The sequence below is a fragment of the Polistes canadensis genome, unplaced genomic scaffold (assembly GCF_001313835.1).
Source record: "Polistes canadensis isolate GaletaPanama2010 unplaced genomic scaffold, ASM131383v1 scaffold_52, whole genome shotgun sequence".
NCBI classification, from domain to species: domain Eukaryota; kingdom Metazoa; phylum Arthropoda; class Insecta; order Hymenoptera; family Vespidae; genus Polistes; species Polistes canadensis.
Window position 1 is genome coordinate 354,672 of NW_014569599.1, and position 18,994 is coordinate 373,665.

The following is an 18,994-nucleotide window of genomic DNA, read 5'->3' on the forward strand; positions in this document are numbered from 1 at the left end:
GTCAACATAAATTTTGTAAAAAGTCACTACCCTATATTCTAAACATTCTTCAATGTACTACACAAACTTCAAATTCAATGTTATCTTATTATTCTATTAAAACTGATAATTCAACTTCTCAGATAATTTAACGGAAGCAGGTAAAAGAAGATAAGAGTAAAAGACTGCGCTTCTTAATTCTTTTTTTTCTGTGTCAAATAATAAACGTAAAATATGTTCACACAAAGGACAGTATCATAATTCTAATATTTTTCTTTTGCGATGAAAAAAAAAAAAAAGAAAAAATAAAAACCCCGGTGTCGTTCAGAAGAACTTCATTTCACTTCCTGTTCCGCACTATAGTTTACCGCCTTTTACTTCTTCTCTTCCCTTCTTTTATATTCACTTAGTATTCTTTGCATTGGCTAGAAAAGATAGACTCGAGCATGCGTGAAGCTTAAGAAAGTTTCCATAAATGTAGATACACTTACACAAGGAGGATGCATAAATCAATTTCCACGTATTTACATTTACATTTAAACATTTCAGTTTGTACTATTGTATTAAATGAATTTTTATTTTTAAAAAATAGTCATAATTTTTAAACGATAACAAAACTTTCCTGGAATTCTAAAACTTTTCCTATAAAAATAATTGTAGTAGTATAATTATTATGAATTTGAACAGACAGAAGGAAACGTAATCGATTCGAATCGAGTGAGTATAATTTGTTATTTCTTTTTGTTTTTTTTTTTTCATCGCTGCACCCTTCGAAATTCTCGACGATTTTTCGACAAAGTCGACGACGAATCTGAAGTCAACCGGTGAGAGTTGTATGAATGAACGGGACATAACCCATCGAGAGACCTTTTCGAGGGTACTCACGTGCTCGTCGCGTGAGGTAGGCACTCCCATTGTCATGTGAAGAAAAAGAGGGAGAAAGAATCTCGATGAGAGAAAGAGGCAGACGGTGAGATAAAAAAGAAAAAAAAGAAAAGAGTAGGAGGGCCGGAATCGAAGGGATGAGATGGAATAAGAAAAAAATACGAAGGAAAAGGTGCGTGTCACGTGCTCATATTATTATAGTTCCTTCCTAGATGATCCATGCTCATCATTAATCATTTTTCTACAAGAAATTTAAACTCGTGAGAAGTAATCGTGAACGTGTCTCGTATACGATATTATTTTTTGTTTTTATCGAATTTAAACTTTTATTTGTATTGGAAAAGTGAACAACCGAAGCCTTAGGATTAACGTTAGGCTTCGGTTGTTCACTCTGCTACGACCTGTCTACGATTGGATAACAACTGTTAGACAAAATGTTAATCTAACCAAAAGGAATTAAACATAGATAAAAGTAAAAACATTGGAAGACACATTAGAACACAATGTGTAATAAGTCTTGTTGCAATTGTACGTGAATAATGAATATACTTTAATTTAAAAACTAAACAAAAAATAAAGCACAATTTATAAATCCCATTCCATTATCCATTATCCAAATAAAAAAAGTAAATGAAGAATATCGGGTGTTAAAAATTAAAACGTATCGTAGGGGGAGTGAATCAGCCCAAGGGAATAGACGTGGCGTTCATTGGCCCATAATTACGATTTGTGAGGGTCAAGCCCGTTCGATCGTTCGAATAATGCAAGTAAGAGGGAGAGTGGTTTCTTGCGAAATAATAGACGGCTTTCTTTATCGATAATAGACACGAGGGTCTCGAAAACTACTTCTTTACTAGATTACACACATACACATATATATATATATATATATATATATATATACATACATTAGATATTTTTTATTAACCATATGAATCTCTGGGAGCATAAAAATTCAAATATACCCAAAATAAAGACTATCCATATATATATATATATATATATAACACACATATGTGTGTTAAAACATATTAACCCTTTGCACTCGAGAGATTACTCTCGGTCACCAATTGGTTTAACACGATAATTCGAGCGGAAAAGTTCAGAACTTATCATGCAGAGGGGTAGAAATTTTATAAATTGCAAAAATAAAAAATGTAAGTAATACTTATATATCATAAAAATGTATTTTATCTAATACGTAAAGGAGGATTACAAAGTTCTGAGTCCAGAATGTGGGAAGGGCTGTAATAGGATGTTTGAAATCATTTCAAAACAACTGCAAGAAATTTATCAAATATGCGGAAAAGGCCTCGAGTGCAAAGGGTTAAGATCTATTACATTTAGGTAGAAACATTCTTACACTAGGTTCCCCTTTGTCGATTCATATCATTCATGATCGATCGATCGATCGATGTGTCGGAGAACGAAGCTTGATCAAAACGTACGACGTGTACTCACGTTCTCTCGCCGAACGGAAGTTGAATGATCGTCTGGAATGCTGAATGAACAGGTTCGTCGTCATCGAGATGATAATAATGATGATGATGATGATGATGATGATGATGATGCTCAGTTAACCCTTCTCAGCATTTCTGATCGTTCTTTATTCCTGTTATTATGATGCGACGATCATACATTTTAATTTAAGTTTCGAGAAACTTTTTTATTAATCATGATTTATATTCCAAATCATTTTCCGATGATTCATATGTATCCTACACATATTCTACATTCAGTTCATGCGAACAGTTATTTTGTGTTTTTTTATTAATAAATAATAATTAATAATATATTGTTTATATTATTTGTAGTGTTTTGTATATTTAATTTCATCATAGTTCTATCTAATATTATTAGAACATTTATCTAATGTATTATCTGTTCCAAATTTTTTAACAGATTACTTAAGACAACAAATATTCTCAAGTATGTCGCAGTAACCTTCTAATCTAACAAAATGTTCCTCAAACTATTCTTAGATTAAAACCTAAAACAGAGTAATTCCTAAAATGAAACCCACGTACTTGTTAGAATTTAACATAGGACGCTTTGGAAAAATCTAAATTCAATGAGGGAGAATAGAAAATTGTTGGTAATCGTTACACTCAAATATTCCTTCCAATAAAATTATTTGTCTTCTCTTAATAAATTAAATTATATTTTTTCTTTTTTATTGCAGATTAATTAAATAATAAAAAAAAAGAAAAGGTACTTCATTAAAAAAATATCAGTTACATTCTGTTACTTTCTAATTACGTGTAATATATAACTGCAATAACGTAAGACACGCTTATAATGAATCATAAGAGTAAACTGATCGTGCAAAAGAGAAGGGTTAAAGGCACGAATCGACGATAGATAATAAAAGGTCAAATTGGCATACAATCCAGAATAAAGAACAATGTAAGGTAAGTACCCATACGAATCTTTGATCATAAAAAGAATCGATCGAAATCCTGATAATACAAGAATAATAACTGCAACAACAAGAATAAGAACAACAACAACAACAACAACATACTACTATAAAGTTTCTTATATTCGATCGGATAAAATACGATGGTCCGTAATTCGGGCAGCACTGGCATAAAACTTTCCGATTCTGTAGATTTACGATTCTCCTCGCGGAGACTCTTGAGTTATGGCATCCCATAGCCCCTGCGCGCTCGCTGCATTTGCAAACCCGTTGTACCCGTTGCACGGTGTATCGTCTCGCGAGCAGGTTTTGCCTGCGTTACACTTCATATTTGCCAGGGTGCATTCGCGAATAGTACACACACACATACGTACCGTGAATACCTGTGACTACTTCGAAAAGTAAGAAATGGTGCGTTATCATCGACACTGTGCACTCTTGCTCGCCTGAAAGACCTGTCTGCCTTCGCAAATCACTTTTTCTGACATTACACGATACCTTTCCTTCGTGCCGGTTCAAACGAAAATAAAAGAAATAAATAAAGAAAAGGGAGAAAGAGAGAGACTCGGGACTCTCTTTCTTACAACACAAAAACGAATGAACGATATTTCGTTGGGTAGCAAGCGGCACTAAACGCTCCTGCATTCTCTTCCCGAAGAGAGACCTCCATGAGTGAACAGCATCCCCCGTTTTGTTTCTTTTTTATTACTTTCCTACGTCGAGGGTACATTTACGGCTCGCCTTTTTATTTTATCTTTTCTTTCTTTTTTCTCCCACCTTTTATTTTATTCTTACCCGACGACTACGGCGAAGTTTTTCGCCTTTAAGGATATGCACGCTATTTCTGTGTGCGTATATGTGAAGAACTCTTTGTCTCTTCCTTTTTTATTTTCATTTTTAATACGCAAACCTGTTGCTTACCTTTCTGTTATTTTATTTAAAATGTGATTCTTTGGAATTTAATTATAAAGTAATTTAATTAAAAACGAACTAAATAATATGCTGCAACAAAATTTCACTCGGTCTAGTATTAACATGATTTGTCCTGATACAAATTATATAATACAATCCTTATAGCATTTAGAAATCTGTATAATTGAAAAGTAAATTCTAGTAGAATCAGATAATATGAAAAAAAATATAATACTATAGATTTTGTATAAACTGATGTGATCATATGCTTTACGTTCGAGTAATCACGTTATGTAATTATGGTCTCTCAGCAATGACAGTATTCTGAATAGCAGTCATTGGTATTGTCCTGTGCTACATATCGATCACTGTCCTGTTCCCACTTTCGATATTACGTATATAATACTCATTACACGATTTCCAGCTATCTTAGTATACATATTGCATAACTTATTTACAGTGTATGTCCCACATATGCAGTAAATACGTTTAAATTTCCTATATATGTATTATTTTCTTAATGATAAAAATAAAATTAACTTTTATTTACAATCGGAGATATCTAAAATAACGTTTGTAAAATCAAGATTCATAATGAGTACACTGTAAAAAAATACATATTCATTCGAAGACGTATGTTTTATATGTATATGGTAACTTTAAGTCATTCACGCGACCGGTTACAGCAATGAACTCGCAACAACATCCTGTAATTAAACTACTTGACTTAATAATGCTCAAGAAGATTTGATGGACCTAATGTACGATCGTGACAAACAGTAAAAAAAAAATCTATATACAGATTTTTTAACTACATGTACAGGATGTCTCAGAGTTTATCGGCTAAACTATGGGAACAAAAAGATTTACTGTTCAATAATTACTTCCAACAGATTACAGGATCAATGAATTGAATTTTGTAATTGGTATGCTTTGTGATCTGCTCACTGGTTCGTTTAATCTGCTGTTAATTATTTCAATCTCATTTGCTTATAATGCCAGTTATATATATATATATGTCTTACATAGAAAAATTTTTTATGTATATTTAAATATTTATTTAATAGTAAACTTAAATATAGATAAATAGTAGACCGCAATAATTAGTAGCAAAAACTTCTTATATTTCATAAAAGCTGGAGTAAAATACATAATGTTATTGTAAAGCATATTTGTGAATAATCATTAAGTTTTAATACTACAATGTAACAAAAATCTATGATATATAACATATGATCGATTCTCTATATTTGGTGAAATTTATACTTTTAACCGAATAAACGCATTAACGAATGATTAAATGAATATCATTTTAAATTAAATAAAAAGAGAAAAAACGATTTTAAAAAAAGGAAAAAAAAAGAAAGAACACAGAAGAGACAAAAACTTAAAAGAATTAAAATAAATTTATATATACACATATATATATATATATATATATATATGCTTTCTTTTAATATTATTTTATTATAATTAATATAAATGCTATTATAATATATTACTGCATTTTCTGCAATTGATTTTTATTTCATATTGTTTTTTATTTTTCTTCTTTATACCATCTGAAACATTTTCATTTCTTAGCTGTTTAAATTTATTATCATATAATTCAGATCACAATTAGATTTTTATAAGAATGTTAGTTTTTCCATAGTAGTACGAGAAGGGCAACGTCTCAAACAAAAATAATCTGCTTATTATAAGTTTTAATGTTATTACCAAAGATAAATATTAGAACATCATCTGCAGCATTGTTATTATTCGAATATTGTATTGTATTTGAGCACCATTAATGTGCACACAATAAATAATATTTAATTATTACACAACGTATATATGCATAGCACAAAAGTGAAGTATTTTTTTTTCTTTCCCTTTCGTAATCACATTTGTGCATATTTTTCTACCCAAGAAGCTTTTATCCATTCGCCGTGTCTATTTAAAAAATAGCAGAGTCAATGGTAGTAACAAAAAATTGACAATGAGAATCAATTTTGTTTTACAGTTAATTATTACATAAATGTAGTTGGATTTTGGTGGCTGCAATAAATCAAATTTGTACAAATTATTTTCATATTTATCATTTTTCGCAAAAAAAAACAACGTTTAAAACAATAAAATTGTAACAATTAAAAACATTAAATATATAAATATGTATATGTATATCATTTTAATTATTATTATTGTTATAAAATCATGATTAATAAATAGTATGATTATAAATAGTAAATTGATAATGTGTTTCAATAAATATAATTAATCAATGTGTATGTGTAATTACAGATCAAGCCACCAATTCCTTGTACATAGTTATGTGCTGTTACGAGGCTACATCGTGCGAATTTCTCTTGTATTATTATTACAATTATTACATCTGTGTTTGAAGTATGGAAGCAGCATGCCATTTATTTATTTTATTTTTTATTTTATTTATTTTTTTTTTTATTTTTGATATAGAACTATAATATTATGTTTGAAGTTTCCATCTAAAAATGACTTCAAAAGGAATCGTAGAAGTATCATTAGAAAAAACTTTGACAACACATATTATGAACACGTATGTGAAGTTTTTCTCTTTTCCTTTTATTTTTTTCTTATTGACTTCTACCATCTGGATTCCTAAACCTTTTATTTTTTCTTGTTTTCCGTATCCATAACAATTACATAGATATCACGCGTGCATATTGTTTTTTATAAATATAATCTCGCCCCGTCTGATATTATATTGCAATACGAATTTCGTATAATGGAAAATATTGTTTTTTACTTTTCTTTTTTTTTTCAATTTTTATTTCTTTTTTCTTCTTTTTTGTTTTAAAATAAGCTCTCAAACGTATTTGAAACACGTCATTCATAGTAAAAATCGTAAAAATTGAATAAATAAAGGAAAGTATAATAAACATTGAAAAGAACGAGATTAAAAATTACTTAATTAAAAATATATAAGAATGTTTCATAATAAACTCGTTATTAGATTTTTATTTCCTGGCTCATAATCTACACCCAATTCTAACATTGAAGTACTTCGAGCACGTATTATGAGAACGCTATAGATACATTCAATGTATGCCCGAAATTTTTGGAAAGACTGTCAAATTCGATGATACATGACTACGTATTTGAATACAAATTGGGGTGAACTATTAGAGTTCAAAAGTGGCTATAACTTGGAGATAAGATCAAATAAGACACATATTTGCATAAACTTTTTTCAGTGTTTTTGTATCTTTTGTCCACTTCTGACATGAGTCCCACATATTACGAAACATCCCATATATAAAACTTTTTTACCAAAAAACAGGAAAAATAATAAAGAAAATGAGAATGCATAATCCAATCGTTAATGAAAATCAATAACCAAATAACGGAATGATACATAAAACAAAAGATAAAAGAGCGCGCGCGAGATATTATTTTGAAGAGAATACATTTATATTAATTTATTAGTTACTTTTTTTTTTTCTTAGCTTTGATTAGGCTATTTCTCATGAAAATCAAAGTTTCGATACGTTCGTTAATTGTTTTTTTTTCCCAAATTTTTTTTTTCTTAAATACTGTTATATAGATTATGTTTTTAAGTAATATAATATAAGCGTTTATTTTTTTATTTTTTGTATTTTTTTTCCTTGTTGATAGCTAGTGTAACGATATTATAGAATAATTTAATGGCATATTTGCTTTCCTTCGTAATTCTAACAAAATTTAATCATTACACTGTAGTAACTGGAGAATATTATAAAAACATTGGAAACCAAAGGTCTTTTTTTCAAGCCACTGTTGTTTTACATTTATCATATATACCATCATGTAATTAGTACAAATGCACCAATAAAAGAAGTACCTTTCATTAATATGTAAATGATGATACTGGACCAACTGATAAATATATCCCAAATATTTATGTTTTAGTAATATCCATAGGTGATCCAGTTGATCCGCTTACATTAGTGCTAGGATTTGTTAACTGAGGACCACCAGGATTAACAATAGTCGGAGGAATTGCTGGCTTAACAAATCTATCAGATGTACGTCTGGTAGATGGTGGAACTATGTGTCCCTATAGAAAAACATTAACATTATTCGTATTAGTATAAGATTAGTTTTGATTTAAATCAGGATCAAATGATGGATAACTATAATCACTGATAGTTTTGAAAGGGTTAGTAATAACATTTTAAAACGCTATCATTTTTATATTACTTACTCCCGAAGGAGGAGATGAACTAGTAAAAGGAAGAGTAGTTGGTTGACCGCACGTATAACACCGATTAGGATTGAAATTTTCTCGTGTTACTGAACCTAATACATTATTACCTGTTAATAATGAATAATTAAAAATTTCCACTTTTACGTACCTTTAAATTATTATACTATATTTAAATACCTGGACTGAGTGGCCTGGAAGAACTAGGAGAAGGATTGTACGGAATAGGACTTGAAACCGTACGACTTCTTATGTTACCACCAGACATTACAATTTCATTATAATGACGTTCCTCTTCCATTTCCAGACTATTGTAAAGAAAATTGAACAAACATTAATCATCGTATATATGCTTAAAATAATGCAAGAATAAATACCTGGATTCTGATTCTGATAGATGTCTACACAAAGCTTCTCGACGTTCTACTTCTAGTTGTAGTTTTCTTTGCAGTCTTAAATTTTCTTCACGTATTTGCTTTTCTTCGTTAACGTAACGTTGCATCTTTTCCGTATCTAAAATATTATAATTATATATAAATAAAATAGCATGTCATAAATATAAAAATATAAATATATTACAATAATTAAATATACTTACGTTCTTGTTGCGAAATTAATAAAGTATGCCTCAAGCGTGCAACCTCGCTTCTTAAAGTCTGAATATGTGTACTTAAATTAGTTGCAGTATCACCATTATTCATTTCCCTCGGCGAAGTTGGATCTGACACGGGTTGATCCAATTTGATTTGAAGCATTCTTTTCTCTGCTTCCAACTTGTCCATTCGTTTCCATAATTTATTAACCAAAGCTTCTTGCTCTTGTTCCAGAGTATTTTCAAGTTCTACTTTTTCTCTACGCAACTGATCTAAATTGCTTTGCTTTGCAAGCGTTTCTGCCTCCAATTTCTCGATTTTTCTCATTAACTTGTTTACAAGACATTCTTGTTCTTGTTCTAAAGTTTGTTCCAAACGACATTTCTCTTGACGTAATTGATTCAATTTCCTTGACAGATCATTCGTTAAACATTCTTCCTCCTGTTCGTAGTGGTGCGCTAATGTTTCTTTCTCTTTTTTGAGGGCCTGGATCTTTTTCAATAAGGTATTGCTTATAAACTCTTCTTCCTGCTCGGCTTTAGCTTGCTATAAAACAATACCAGAATATGAAAAGAAGAAAAGTCTAAACAGTGTAGTTATTTCAATTTAACTGGTTCAGTTTCAACGCTCAGTTCTGATTTACTAAAATAAGTATATCCTTAATAAAAATTAATTGAAGAACTTTGAGCACGCATACAAGAAGGCTGTCAACAGATTCCTGAAATTTTGGGAGGACTGCGAAATTCAATGATACGGTTACAAACTTAGATATAAACCAGCATATTCATTTCTAACACCTTCTGTGGAGATAAACTATCACAGATTATTGAAACGCAAATGTGGCTATAACTTTAAAATGAAATCAAATAGGACACATATTTATATGAACTTTTTAATTGTTTTTTGTTACTTGCCCATTCTTAAAGTGGACACATATTATGAAACATTTTGTACTCCAAAATTATAAAGTATATTAAACATGTCATCTACTACACTCTAACTATAATAAACATGAAAATGTAAACATTTTATAAAATCGGTCATTAAAAAGATATTGAATAACGTAAAACAGGTTAGAAAAGAGAAAAATATATTGAGAACAAAATGTTTCTTTTTTTTTTTTTTTTTAAGGAATTCTTGCAAATATGTTTCTAACCCAAAAAATGATACATACATATGCACACATATAGAAAATAAATTTGAAATATAAAAATATATAAAAGATATTTAAAAACATACTATAATAACAGAAGCTTGACGAAGGCTGCGATTTTCTTCCTGCAGTGCCTTGACCCTCAATTTGTAAGTCTCGAGTTCAACTTTGAGAACACGATTATGTTGTTGAAGCGATTCGATTCTTTTTTGTAATTGTTCACGAGAAATTGGTGATGGTGGCATCATAATTGGACCACCGTCGATTGAACTCGAATCGCTTTCGGATGCGCTATCACGGTCAGCCATTTTTCTCGAGTATGAGAAATATATTCAAAAAATACAACCTAGAGAATATTGTTCATTTCACAAATAAGTATCTAATAAGGAAGACGTATTTGAATCCTTATTAATTCTATTAGACTTAATCAACCAAGTATTATACTTTAACTATTTAAACTTGTCTTAAATTCTTATACTGTACCGCACTAAACATGTGCTTTAAACCGAAACAAATCAGCTGTTTCGTCTTTCACCGACTATTTAAAAATAGGTGTGGGCGCGTCGGCGAGCTCTCTGCGCACTGCGGGATTCTTTAAGGTTATTTTCATGAACATATCATAATGATTATCAACAATACACAATATTACATTTGTTATAGTATAAATAATATATATATATTTTTTTATATCATTTAAATGATAGACAAAAATAATTATAGAATCAAATTAATCAAATAGTTCAACATAAAACATTTAATAAGAAATATTTTGACTTACGGACTGTTCCAATTGAATGATTTTACTTGTCCTGTTAAAATTTCCAATAGAAGTAATTTAATTACTATTTAAGATTAAATATATGTTTTATTTTGTTTTTGTGTTAATAATTTATACAATTAAAACAATATTAAATAGAAATAATAATAAAGTATGAAATATTACAATAAGATTTAATAATTTAAAGTCTATTTGCATTGAGAACGACAGTATATCATCTGATCATGCGCAGTAAATTTCAAGTAGATTATCAATAAGAAGACATTGAGTCATTTCTATGTCTAGTTTATGGTCTAGGATCCTTGATATAGGTCTGTAAAAAAATAACACTATTGCATCTTGCTAAAAAAAAAAACAAAATATTTACATTATTTATTTTTATAATTAAATAATTGAAAAACTCTAGAAGAAAGGTACAGTTGTTTAAAAGGAAATTTTTTAAATAATAAAAATTCATTTGTAAATACATAAAACAATTTATCTGTATATAAATTTGAAACGTTAAATGTAAATTTATTTTTTTGTAAGAGTATATTTTTTATTATAAAATTGCAACTAAAATTATTTGTTTTGTTTATTAGTCCATACAAGAAAGAAAAACAATGTTACGCAGTATCAGAAAAACAGTACTACTAGGAATGCATTCCAAAAATTATTTAATACCTGTTAAAATAAACTCGCCACAATATTTGTACAGTTGTCAGAAAGCAATAGTACAAACTAATATGGAACAGAAACGATATTATAAAAATTTTGGTCATAGAACTAAACCGATGAACAGACATGATTACCTAAGTATGATATTAGGATTTACAGTAATTCTTTCTATTGGTTTTATGGCAAAGTAAGTAAAGCATTAATTATGGAAATAATAAAAGTATAATTATGAATATTTTCTCTTATAGGCAAAACTATATACCGGAAAGCGAAATTGTAAAATTTCCAAAAGTAGATGCTGCTGTATTATTACATGAAAATGATAAAGAAGAAGATACAAATGTGGATAACATTGAACAAGACGATCAGAAAAAGAAAAAAGGGAAAAAAGAGAAAACTGGATTCCGTGATAGAAAGGTTGAATAATATTGTTAATTTATCGAGTCCTTTTCGATCTAGACAAATAATAGTGAAACAATCATTGATATTATTTAACTGTTTGTCATTATAAATACAATGAGATATATTTAACTGTTTGTCATTATAAATACAATGAGATATAATATGATTTAGTTCTGTATTTAATAGAAATTTGACAACGTATCTTATGTAAAATATTTTCCTAATCACATATTTTTAATGTTAATTAAATTAAATTTAAATTAGTATGATATGGATCTATATAAAATTAGGTATGAAGCATAAAAAGTTTGTAAAGACAGAGACATTTTTACAGATAATAGAATATGAAAATAGGATGAGAGCTTATTCGACACCAGATAAAATTTTTAGATATTTTGCAACAGTAAGAGTAACTAGTTTAGAAGGTACAGAGATATTTATGACACCCGATGATTTCTTAAGAGCTATTACTCCTGGCATGAAACAACCGGATGGTAATACCTTGAGTGCATTTATATTGAATTTGCAGTATATTGGCACTGTTACAATTACTTTTTTATCTTTTTTTTGTATTACTAACAGATAAAAATACTAACATAAAACAAGATAGGATTTTATTGCTATGAACCAATTGCTATTTGACTTTAACTATTAATGCTCGAATTTTTATTAATATTTACACGTGAAGGCATTAAATTGAAAAATCGAAACGTTCTTATAAGCATCTTATATAATTGACGAGAATTATTGGTGATGCTTAATTTATTATATAAGACATATCAATCGTTTTAAATAGGTCCTTTAGAAATAATCTAATTAAAATAATTTACTAACGCTTAATATATTTTTAAAATACAGATAATAGAATATGAAAATCGTATAAGGCATTATTCAACGCCAGATAAAGTATTCAGATATTTTGCAACTCTCCAAATAACTAATAATGATATACATGAAGTATTTATGACACCCGATGATTTCTTGAGATCAATGACACCTGGTATTAAACAACCTGATGGTAACTTTTTAAATATCAAATGTTAATTGTCTTTTTTAAATTGTCTATATTTCGTTGTATCTGTTTTCTTTCTTAATTATATCATTCTGTTGTATTTATTGATTTTATTTTTATGCCTTCAATAGAAATATCCAAATGTAATTATACGTTTTATGAGATATATGTGACGTTATTAATTATCTGCTTTAAAAGTGTTGTAATCCTGCATGATAATGATTTATTGCCTAAATTATTTAATACTTTTAATTTATATTTCACGTATATATATATATATATAACAATTATCTAACAATTAAATCTATTTTAGGTCTTGGATTAGATCAATATAAAAAATATGATCCCAAGGTACAGTTAATAAATTATATTTTATAATATATTATTTTTTTTTTTGAAATACCTACATTTATTGTAAATGAAGCATTGTTTTCTATTCTTTTGTAGAATATTCATGAGAAATTAGAATTAGCATTAGATGAGAACAGTATCTTTTACAAACTTGGTAGTGCTGGACTTATTACATTCTCTGATTACATTTTTTTATTAACGGTGTTATCAAGTAAGTTCAATTAATATTCTTAATGCTTATATCATTTCATAAAAAAAGGCAAAATAGATATAAGTAAATTATTTATTTTAGCATCTAGGCGTCATTTTGAAATAGCATTTAGAATGTTTGATTTTAACGGCGATGGTGATGTAGATTCTGAAGAATTTGGAAAAGTTGCTACGTTAATTCGCCAACAAACTAGTATTGGTAATCGTCATAGAGATCATGCCAATACTGGTAACACGTTTAAGGTTTCATTTATTACTACTTGTTTACAAATTAAATATAAATTACTACAATTAAGTTACTTAATAGACCAATTTTTTATAGGGCGTAAACTCAGCTTTAACGACTTATTTCTTTGGTCCCAACATGAAACAGAAATTAACAATAGAAAAATTTCTAGACTTCCAGGAACAATTGCAAAGAGAAATTTTAAGTCTTGAGGTAATACATTTTTACTTTTATTTTTTTTTACACAGTATTTTGAGGAATGTGTCTACCGTGTAAAAAAAAGAGTTGGGTGTATGTATATTTACTTATATTTTCTAATAATATACTTTTTTCAGTTTGAACGTAGAAATCCGGATGAAAATGGGAATATAACTGAAGTAGATTTTACTGAATTGTTATTAGCATATGCTGGTTATTCCGATAAGAAGAAAGCAAAAATGTTAAAGAGAGTTAAAAAGACGTAAGTATAAATAATAATAAAAGTAAAAAATAATAGATATAAAAGTCTTTAAATGTTTATAATAATATAACAAACTTTTAATATAGTTTCAAAGAAAATCCTAAAGGAATTAATAAAGAAGAGTATCTCAAGTTCTTCCATTTTTTAAATAATATTAATGATGTTGATACAGCTTTGACATTTTATAATATCGCAGGTGCTTCTATCGATCAAGGTATCTTCTGTAATATTTTTTATTATAATTATATTAATTAGGTACTCACAAAATAAATTTTTATATTTTTTAGCAACGTTAAAACATGTAGCAAAAACAGTTGCCCATGTAGACTTAAGTGATCATGTTATCCAAGTTGTTTATACAATATTTGATGAAAACTGTAAGTTAAATTTCTTTCTATAATTTTATATTATATAACAAATTACTATAAGTGCATTAATGAAATAATTATTATGTTTTATCTAGTGGATGGACAACTTAGCAATCGAGAATTTATAGCAGTAATGAAAAATAGAGTACTTCGTGGCTTAGAGAAACCGAAAGATACAGGATTTATCAAATTAGTGCAATCATTAATCAAATGTGCAAAAAATAGTTACTTAATTCCCGCGTTTGATAAATAATTACTTATCATTTTTAGCATTAATAATATTAATTCCTCAAATTGCTTTTGTATAATAATTTCTTAGTAATGACAAAGTTATCTATTTAAGTATGTTATTACAGTCACCTATCTAATATTAAATTTATAATATAATGATGCTTAAGACTGCAAAATTTGACTATTGTCAAAAATAAAAAATATTAAATAATTTATATTATTAATATATAAAATAGAAATATATCTTAAAATTTAATTCGCCATAAATCTTATCGTTGAAAGTAAAATGTTAAAGTATAATATAATATTGTCAAACTATAGGATGAAGTAAATTCCTTTCACATCTCTTTATTAAATAGAGCATAACACGTAGAATGTCTTCAGTTTCTCTTAATATTGAATTGTATTAATAATCCAATATCTTCTGTTGATCGTGTAACATATGATTTAGTTATAGTTCCAATTATTAATTTTACTTGGTGTGTTTATGCCATATATTGTGTTATTAAAATGATAAAAAAAGAATATATAAAAATAATAGTGCTATGGCAATTTTTAATAATCATAAATATTAACGCTGAACATACACAAATTCGCATGAAGATTGATGTACCAAGTAAGTTGTTAAAAAATTGTTAAATAAAATCGATGTTATAAAAAAGGCTCATACAATAAAAAAAAAAACATAAAATGAATGTATTGAAAGCTCTTTTGTACTGATTTATGTTCCTATCCTTTCATTTTTCCTCTCACTTAAAAATTTACATCTTCTCAAAAGAAACTTCACTTCAAAAATTAAAATTTTATAAAACATAGCATAATTATATCTGCATACAAGAGAATAATATTTGTTTACAGTAGATTCAAGTTCAGATGCAACGAAAAATAATGACGAATCACCACAAAATGATATAAAGAACGAATTGCTAAAACAAGGACAATTTTTTAGGTAAATAATTATACTATTATTTTTAAAAATAAAGAGGAATACCCTTATTATAATTGTTTTAAATAGGGATTTGTTCTCCGAGCAATTATCGGAGCATGAAATTGAATTTGGTCATGTATGTGAAAATCCCGACGAATGGGAGCAACGATTCGAACGACAAGATATGAAAGCAAATAATTATCGTGGAAAGGTAAAATAAACAATACTTTTTACGTTATATCCTAATCTTAATATTCTTCTTATTATAATTATTTATATTTTAGGTAAAGTGGGGTAATAAAAATGGCGAATACGGAGAACATTATTGGGATTTGAATCATTAAATTAAATACCGTTGAAACTTTTAATTACTATGCTAATTACTAAAATTATTATTTTAATAAATAGATTATAGAATATGTTAACACAAATAAGCCAATAAGTCCCGAAACACCTTGTATAAAAATTAAATTATTTAGGTGGCGCTGTATTCATTTGTAATCGCAATATGTGAAAAATATTTTTCGCTGTAAAATTAATTGAGAATAATATTATTAAAATTCATAAGTTTAATATTTTAAATTAAAAATGGAATTACCAATGATAAAGGTTTTATTCAAGGAAACTTCCTGTCCAAATAAAAATCTTAAAAATCGACCTGTTCAATCTATGTCAAATATAATGTTCATTAGCGATGTTTTGGCTAAACGAATATACAATTGCAAAAATAATGGTAATAATAATATATGATTAATCATTTTCGCATTTAATTTTATAACACATTTATATATTTTTATATAAATCTACATATTATAAAAATAGATTTAAAAGAAAAAGAAGATACAGAAAATAATGATCGATATTGGGCAGAAAAATTAGCAGCTTTAGACGAGGATCATACGAAAAGAAATAAACTCGATAAAAAAGAAATAGATAAACTTTTTCGAAAAGTCGTAAATTATGCACAACAGACGAATGATAAAGCTTGTTCGTGTGAGGAAACAAAGGTATCGTTATTAAAATTTGATTTATACAATTACATAGATAATCGTTCCTTGATAATACTAATGATACTTCTTTCGTGTTCAGGTTAAAGATTGCTATAATAATAATAAATGTCAAACACTTCGTTGTAACGAAGAAGTTGACAATTTTATTAATTGCGTTAATAAAATGTTTTACAAGTCTGTTCGTACTGATAATGATATCTTCCCATCGAATAGAAAGTACACTTATAATGAAAAATTCAGACGAGGATATTTATTTTTATAAATACTCTACTTTATGTTATTTAATTTATATTATTTTTAAATATATATACGAAATATATATACATATATAAAATTTTGAACTATAATATTAAATTATTTTGTAAATTTACATATATCAGACCACAAAGGATATCAGCATCGGTGGTTCAGTGGTAGAATGCTCGCCTGCCACGCGGGCGGCCCGGGTTCGATTCCCGGCCGATGCAAAAACTTTTTTTTATTACTTTTTTTTCTAATAATTAAATTTTTAATTGACTATTGTGCAACACCTGCCATCGAAGCATCGGTGGTTCAGTGGTAGAATGCTCGCCTGCCACGCGGGCGGCCCGGGTTCGATTCCCGGCCGATGCAAAACTTTTTGCATTTTTTCGAAAAATTTGATCTGCATTACCATCAGTCTGTAAGGCAAAAATTGCAATAGTAAGCAATTACGGTTCCTATGATAGGTAAGAGATATTTCCTACATTACTTACAACAAATAGAGACCGAACTAGCATAAAAAAGTTGTACTAGTTTACCTAAAACGCTAAAAAACGACTGGAGTTTACTCCTTAAGAGCACTTATTCATTATTTTCTGCTGTTGCGATTCTATGCCAAATTTTTTGTGGTGACTGAACTTATCACCGACAGTCTTTTATTTTTAATTGCAATTAAGTCGGTTTAATTTTGGTTTAATATTACCGCGAATAAATGAAATGATATTAAACAATTACTTTTTATTTTCAAAAAATTGAAAGAACTGTTCATGAATATCGTCCTAGGAATATTATTCATAAAACAAATAGAATAAATAACACGAAACAGAAAAAGTAACGATCCAAAAAATAATATGAAAGCAAGAAAATAGATTCTTCAGCATAACGCGTTATATATTTCACGTTTAAAAAAAATAAATATTAAAAAAACATGATCGAGGGAACACGAGTGTTTCCAACTAATGGATCGCAATCTATGATCAAATATCGTTTAAACGCAGCCGAGAAAAGTTATATCCTTTTAAAAAAGAAATCTGATACCTTGTTAACCTATTTTAAAACAATATTAACAAAATTATTGGAAAAGAAATCGATATTAAAAGAAGTTATGAAGGAAGCCTCGTTTTCTTTGGCCGAAGTTAATTATATAACCGGTAATATAAATCAATTTGTATTGCAATTAGCAAATAAGGCAACGATCAAAGTATTATCACGAAAAAATATTATCGTTGGTGTTAATATTCAAACCTATGAATATTACGAAGAAGGTTTGGATCCTTTTCTTTACACTGGCTTAGCAAGGGGAGGACAACAGGTATCAAATTATTATTATCAATAATTATATTCACATTTATATGAATATTTTTACATCGACAGGTACTTAAAGTGAAAAATAATTATCGAAATGCATTGGAACTCCTAATTCAATTAGCATCTTTGCAATCTAGTTTTATAACATTGGAGGAACATTTAAGAGTGACTCATCGTCGTGTTAATGTACTACGTTATATTATTATACCACGATTAAAATCTACATTGACGTATATTGCGGCTGAATTAGAAGAACGCGAAAGGGAAGAAATTTTTAGATTAAAAAAGGTACAAACACGAAGAAGAACTAAGTCGAACGCGATAAGAAATATTTCAATTATCGAAGATACTAAAAAAGCTATCGACGACACCGACCATGATCTACTTTTTTAAAAGCATTTTTTCTAATATTAACACCCCTTTCATTTAAACGTTTACAACCGCGCAGTATAGAGAGATCGCTATACTAAAATTAGATTTAAAACAATACGATAACGCGGTAACTCATTGGAACTCACAGATCGGTCATCGATGGATTCAACAAAATCATAAAAAAAAAGTAATAAATAACATCGAATATATAAAATCCACACAGTTGAAATGGAAATTTCTAAAGAAAATAAACTACCCGTTTAGAAAAAATAAAATTATCGTAAAAATGGATTTCT

General features: G+C 28.2%; 3 protein-coding genes and 2 non-coding genes across 8 annotated transcripts; 4 read left to right on the forward strand and 1 right to left on the reverse strand.

The window, feature by feature from the left end:
• Positions 1-6,962: 6,962 nt before the first annotated feature.
• On the reverse strand, positions 6,963-10,705 carry LOC106785557 (coiled-coil domain-containing protein 6-like). 2 transcript variants are annotated; one of them, XM_014746151.1, is made up of 7 exons: positions 10,629-10,705; positions 10,232-10,491; positions 8,998-9,538; positions 8,777-8,912; positions 8,580-8,707; positions 8,400-8,494; positions 6,963-8,252 (listed from the first exon to the last, which is right to left on the reverse strand). In XM_014746151.1, the coding sequence occupies exons 2-7, from the start codon at positions 10,451-10,453 to the stop codon at positions 8,094-8,096; spliced, it is 1,281 nt and encodes a 426-aa protein (XP_014601637.1). In that variant the 5' UTR covers positions 10,454-10,491; positions 10,629-10,705; the 3' UTR covers positions 6,963-8,093. The 2 variants fall into 2 exon arrangements, with proteins under 2 accessions (XP_014601637.1, XP_014601636.1); XM_014746150.1 differs by having other exon boundaries at positions 8,400-8,509.
• Positions 10,706-11,209: 504 nt separating this feature from the next.
• On the forward strand, positions 11,210-15,034 carry LOC106785569 (calcium uptake protein 1 homolog, mitochondrial). 3 transcript variants are annotated; one of them, XM_014746173.1, is made up of 12 exons: positions 11,210-11,234; positions 11,505-11,767; positions 11,829-11,997; positions 12,841-13,000; positions 13,308-13,345; positions 13,442-13,556; positions 13,638-13,798; positions 13,878-13,994; positions 14,117-14,241; positions 14,328-14,455; positions 14,529-14,618; positions 14,705-15,034. In XM_014746173.1, the coding sequence occupies exons 2-12, from the start codon at positions 11,526-11,528 to the stop codon at positions 14,860-14,862; spliced, it is 1,503 nt and encodes a 500-aa protein (XP_014601659.1). In that variant the 5' UTR covers positions 11,210-11,234; positions 11,505-11,525; the 3' UTR covers positions 14,863-15,034. The 3 variants fall into 3 exon arrangements, with proteins under 3 accessions (XP_014601659.1, XP_014601660.1, XP_014601658.1); XM_014746174.1 differs by lacking the exon at positions 12,841-13,000 and adding an exon at positions 12,317-12,476 and having other exon boundaries at positions 11,212-11,336; XM_014746172.1 differs by having other exon boundaries at positions 11,212-11,336.
• Positions 15,035-17,174: 2,140 nt separating this feature from the next.
• Trnag-gcc lies at positions 17,175-17,245 on the forward strand. The gene has a single exon. It is a non-coding gene; the product is annotated as a tRNA-Gly (tRNA).
• A 74-nt stretch (positions 17,246-17,319) lies between these two features.
• Positions 17,320-17,390, forward strand: Trnag-gcc. Its single transcript has one exon. It is a non-coding gene; the product is annotated as a tRNA-Gly (tRNA).
• A 556-nt stretch (positions 17,391-17,946) lies between these two features.
• Positions 17,947-18,719, forward strand: LOC106785500 (V-type proton ATPase subunit D-like). Its single transcript, XM_014746048.1, has 2 exons — positions 17,947-18,330; positions 18,393-18,719. The coding sequence occupies exons 1-2, from the start codon at positions 17,947-17,949 to the stop codon at positions 18,717-18,719; spliced, it is 711 nt and encodes a 236-aa protein (XP_014601534.1).
• The last annotated feature ends 275 nt before the right edge of the window (positions 18,720-18,994 follow it).

Coding starts and splice junctions, on each gene's coding strand:
- LOC106785500 (XM_014746048.1), top strand. CDS start 17,947: ATGATCGAGGGAACACGAGTGTTTCCAACTAATGGATCGCAATCTATG. Junction 18,331..18,392: donor TAGCAAGGGGAGGACAACAG/GTATCAAATTAT, acceptor TTACATCGACAG/GTACTTAAAGTGAAAAATAA.
- LOC106785557 (XM_014746150.1), bottom strand. CDS start 10,453: ATGGCTGACCGTGATAGCGCATCCGAAAGCGATTCGAGTTCAATCGAC. Junction 9,539..10,231: donor GTCAAGCTTCTGTTATTATA/GTATGTTTTTAA, acceptor ATTGTTTTATAG/CAAGCTAAAGCCGAGCAGGA. Junction 8,913..8,997: donor ATTAATTTCGCAACAAGAAC/GTAAGTATATTT, acceptor ATAATATTTTAG/ATACGGAAAAGATGCAACGT.
- LOC106785569 (XM_014746173.1), top strand. CDS start 11,526: ATGTTACGCAGTATCAGAAAAACAGTACTACTAGGAATGCATTCCAAA. Junction 13,557..13,637: donor TTTATTAACGGTGTTATCAA/GTAAGTTCAATT, acceptor TATTTATTTTAG/CATCTAGGCGTCATTTTGAA. Junction 14,456..14,528: donor AGGTGCTTCTATCGATCAAG/GTATCTTCTGTA, acceptor TATATTTTTTAG/CAACGTTAAAACATGTAGCA.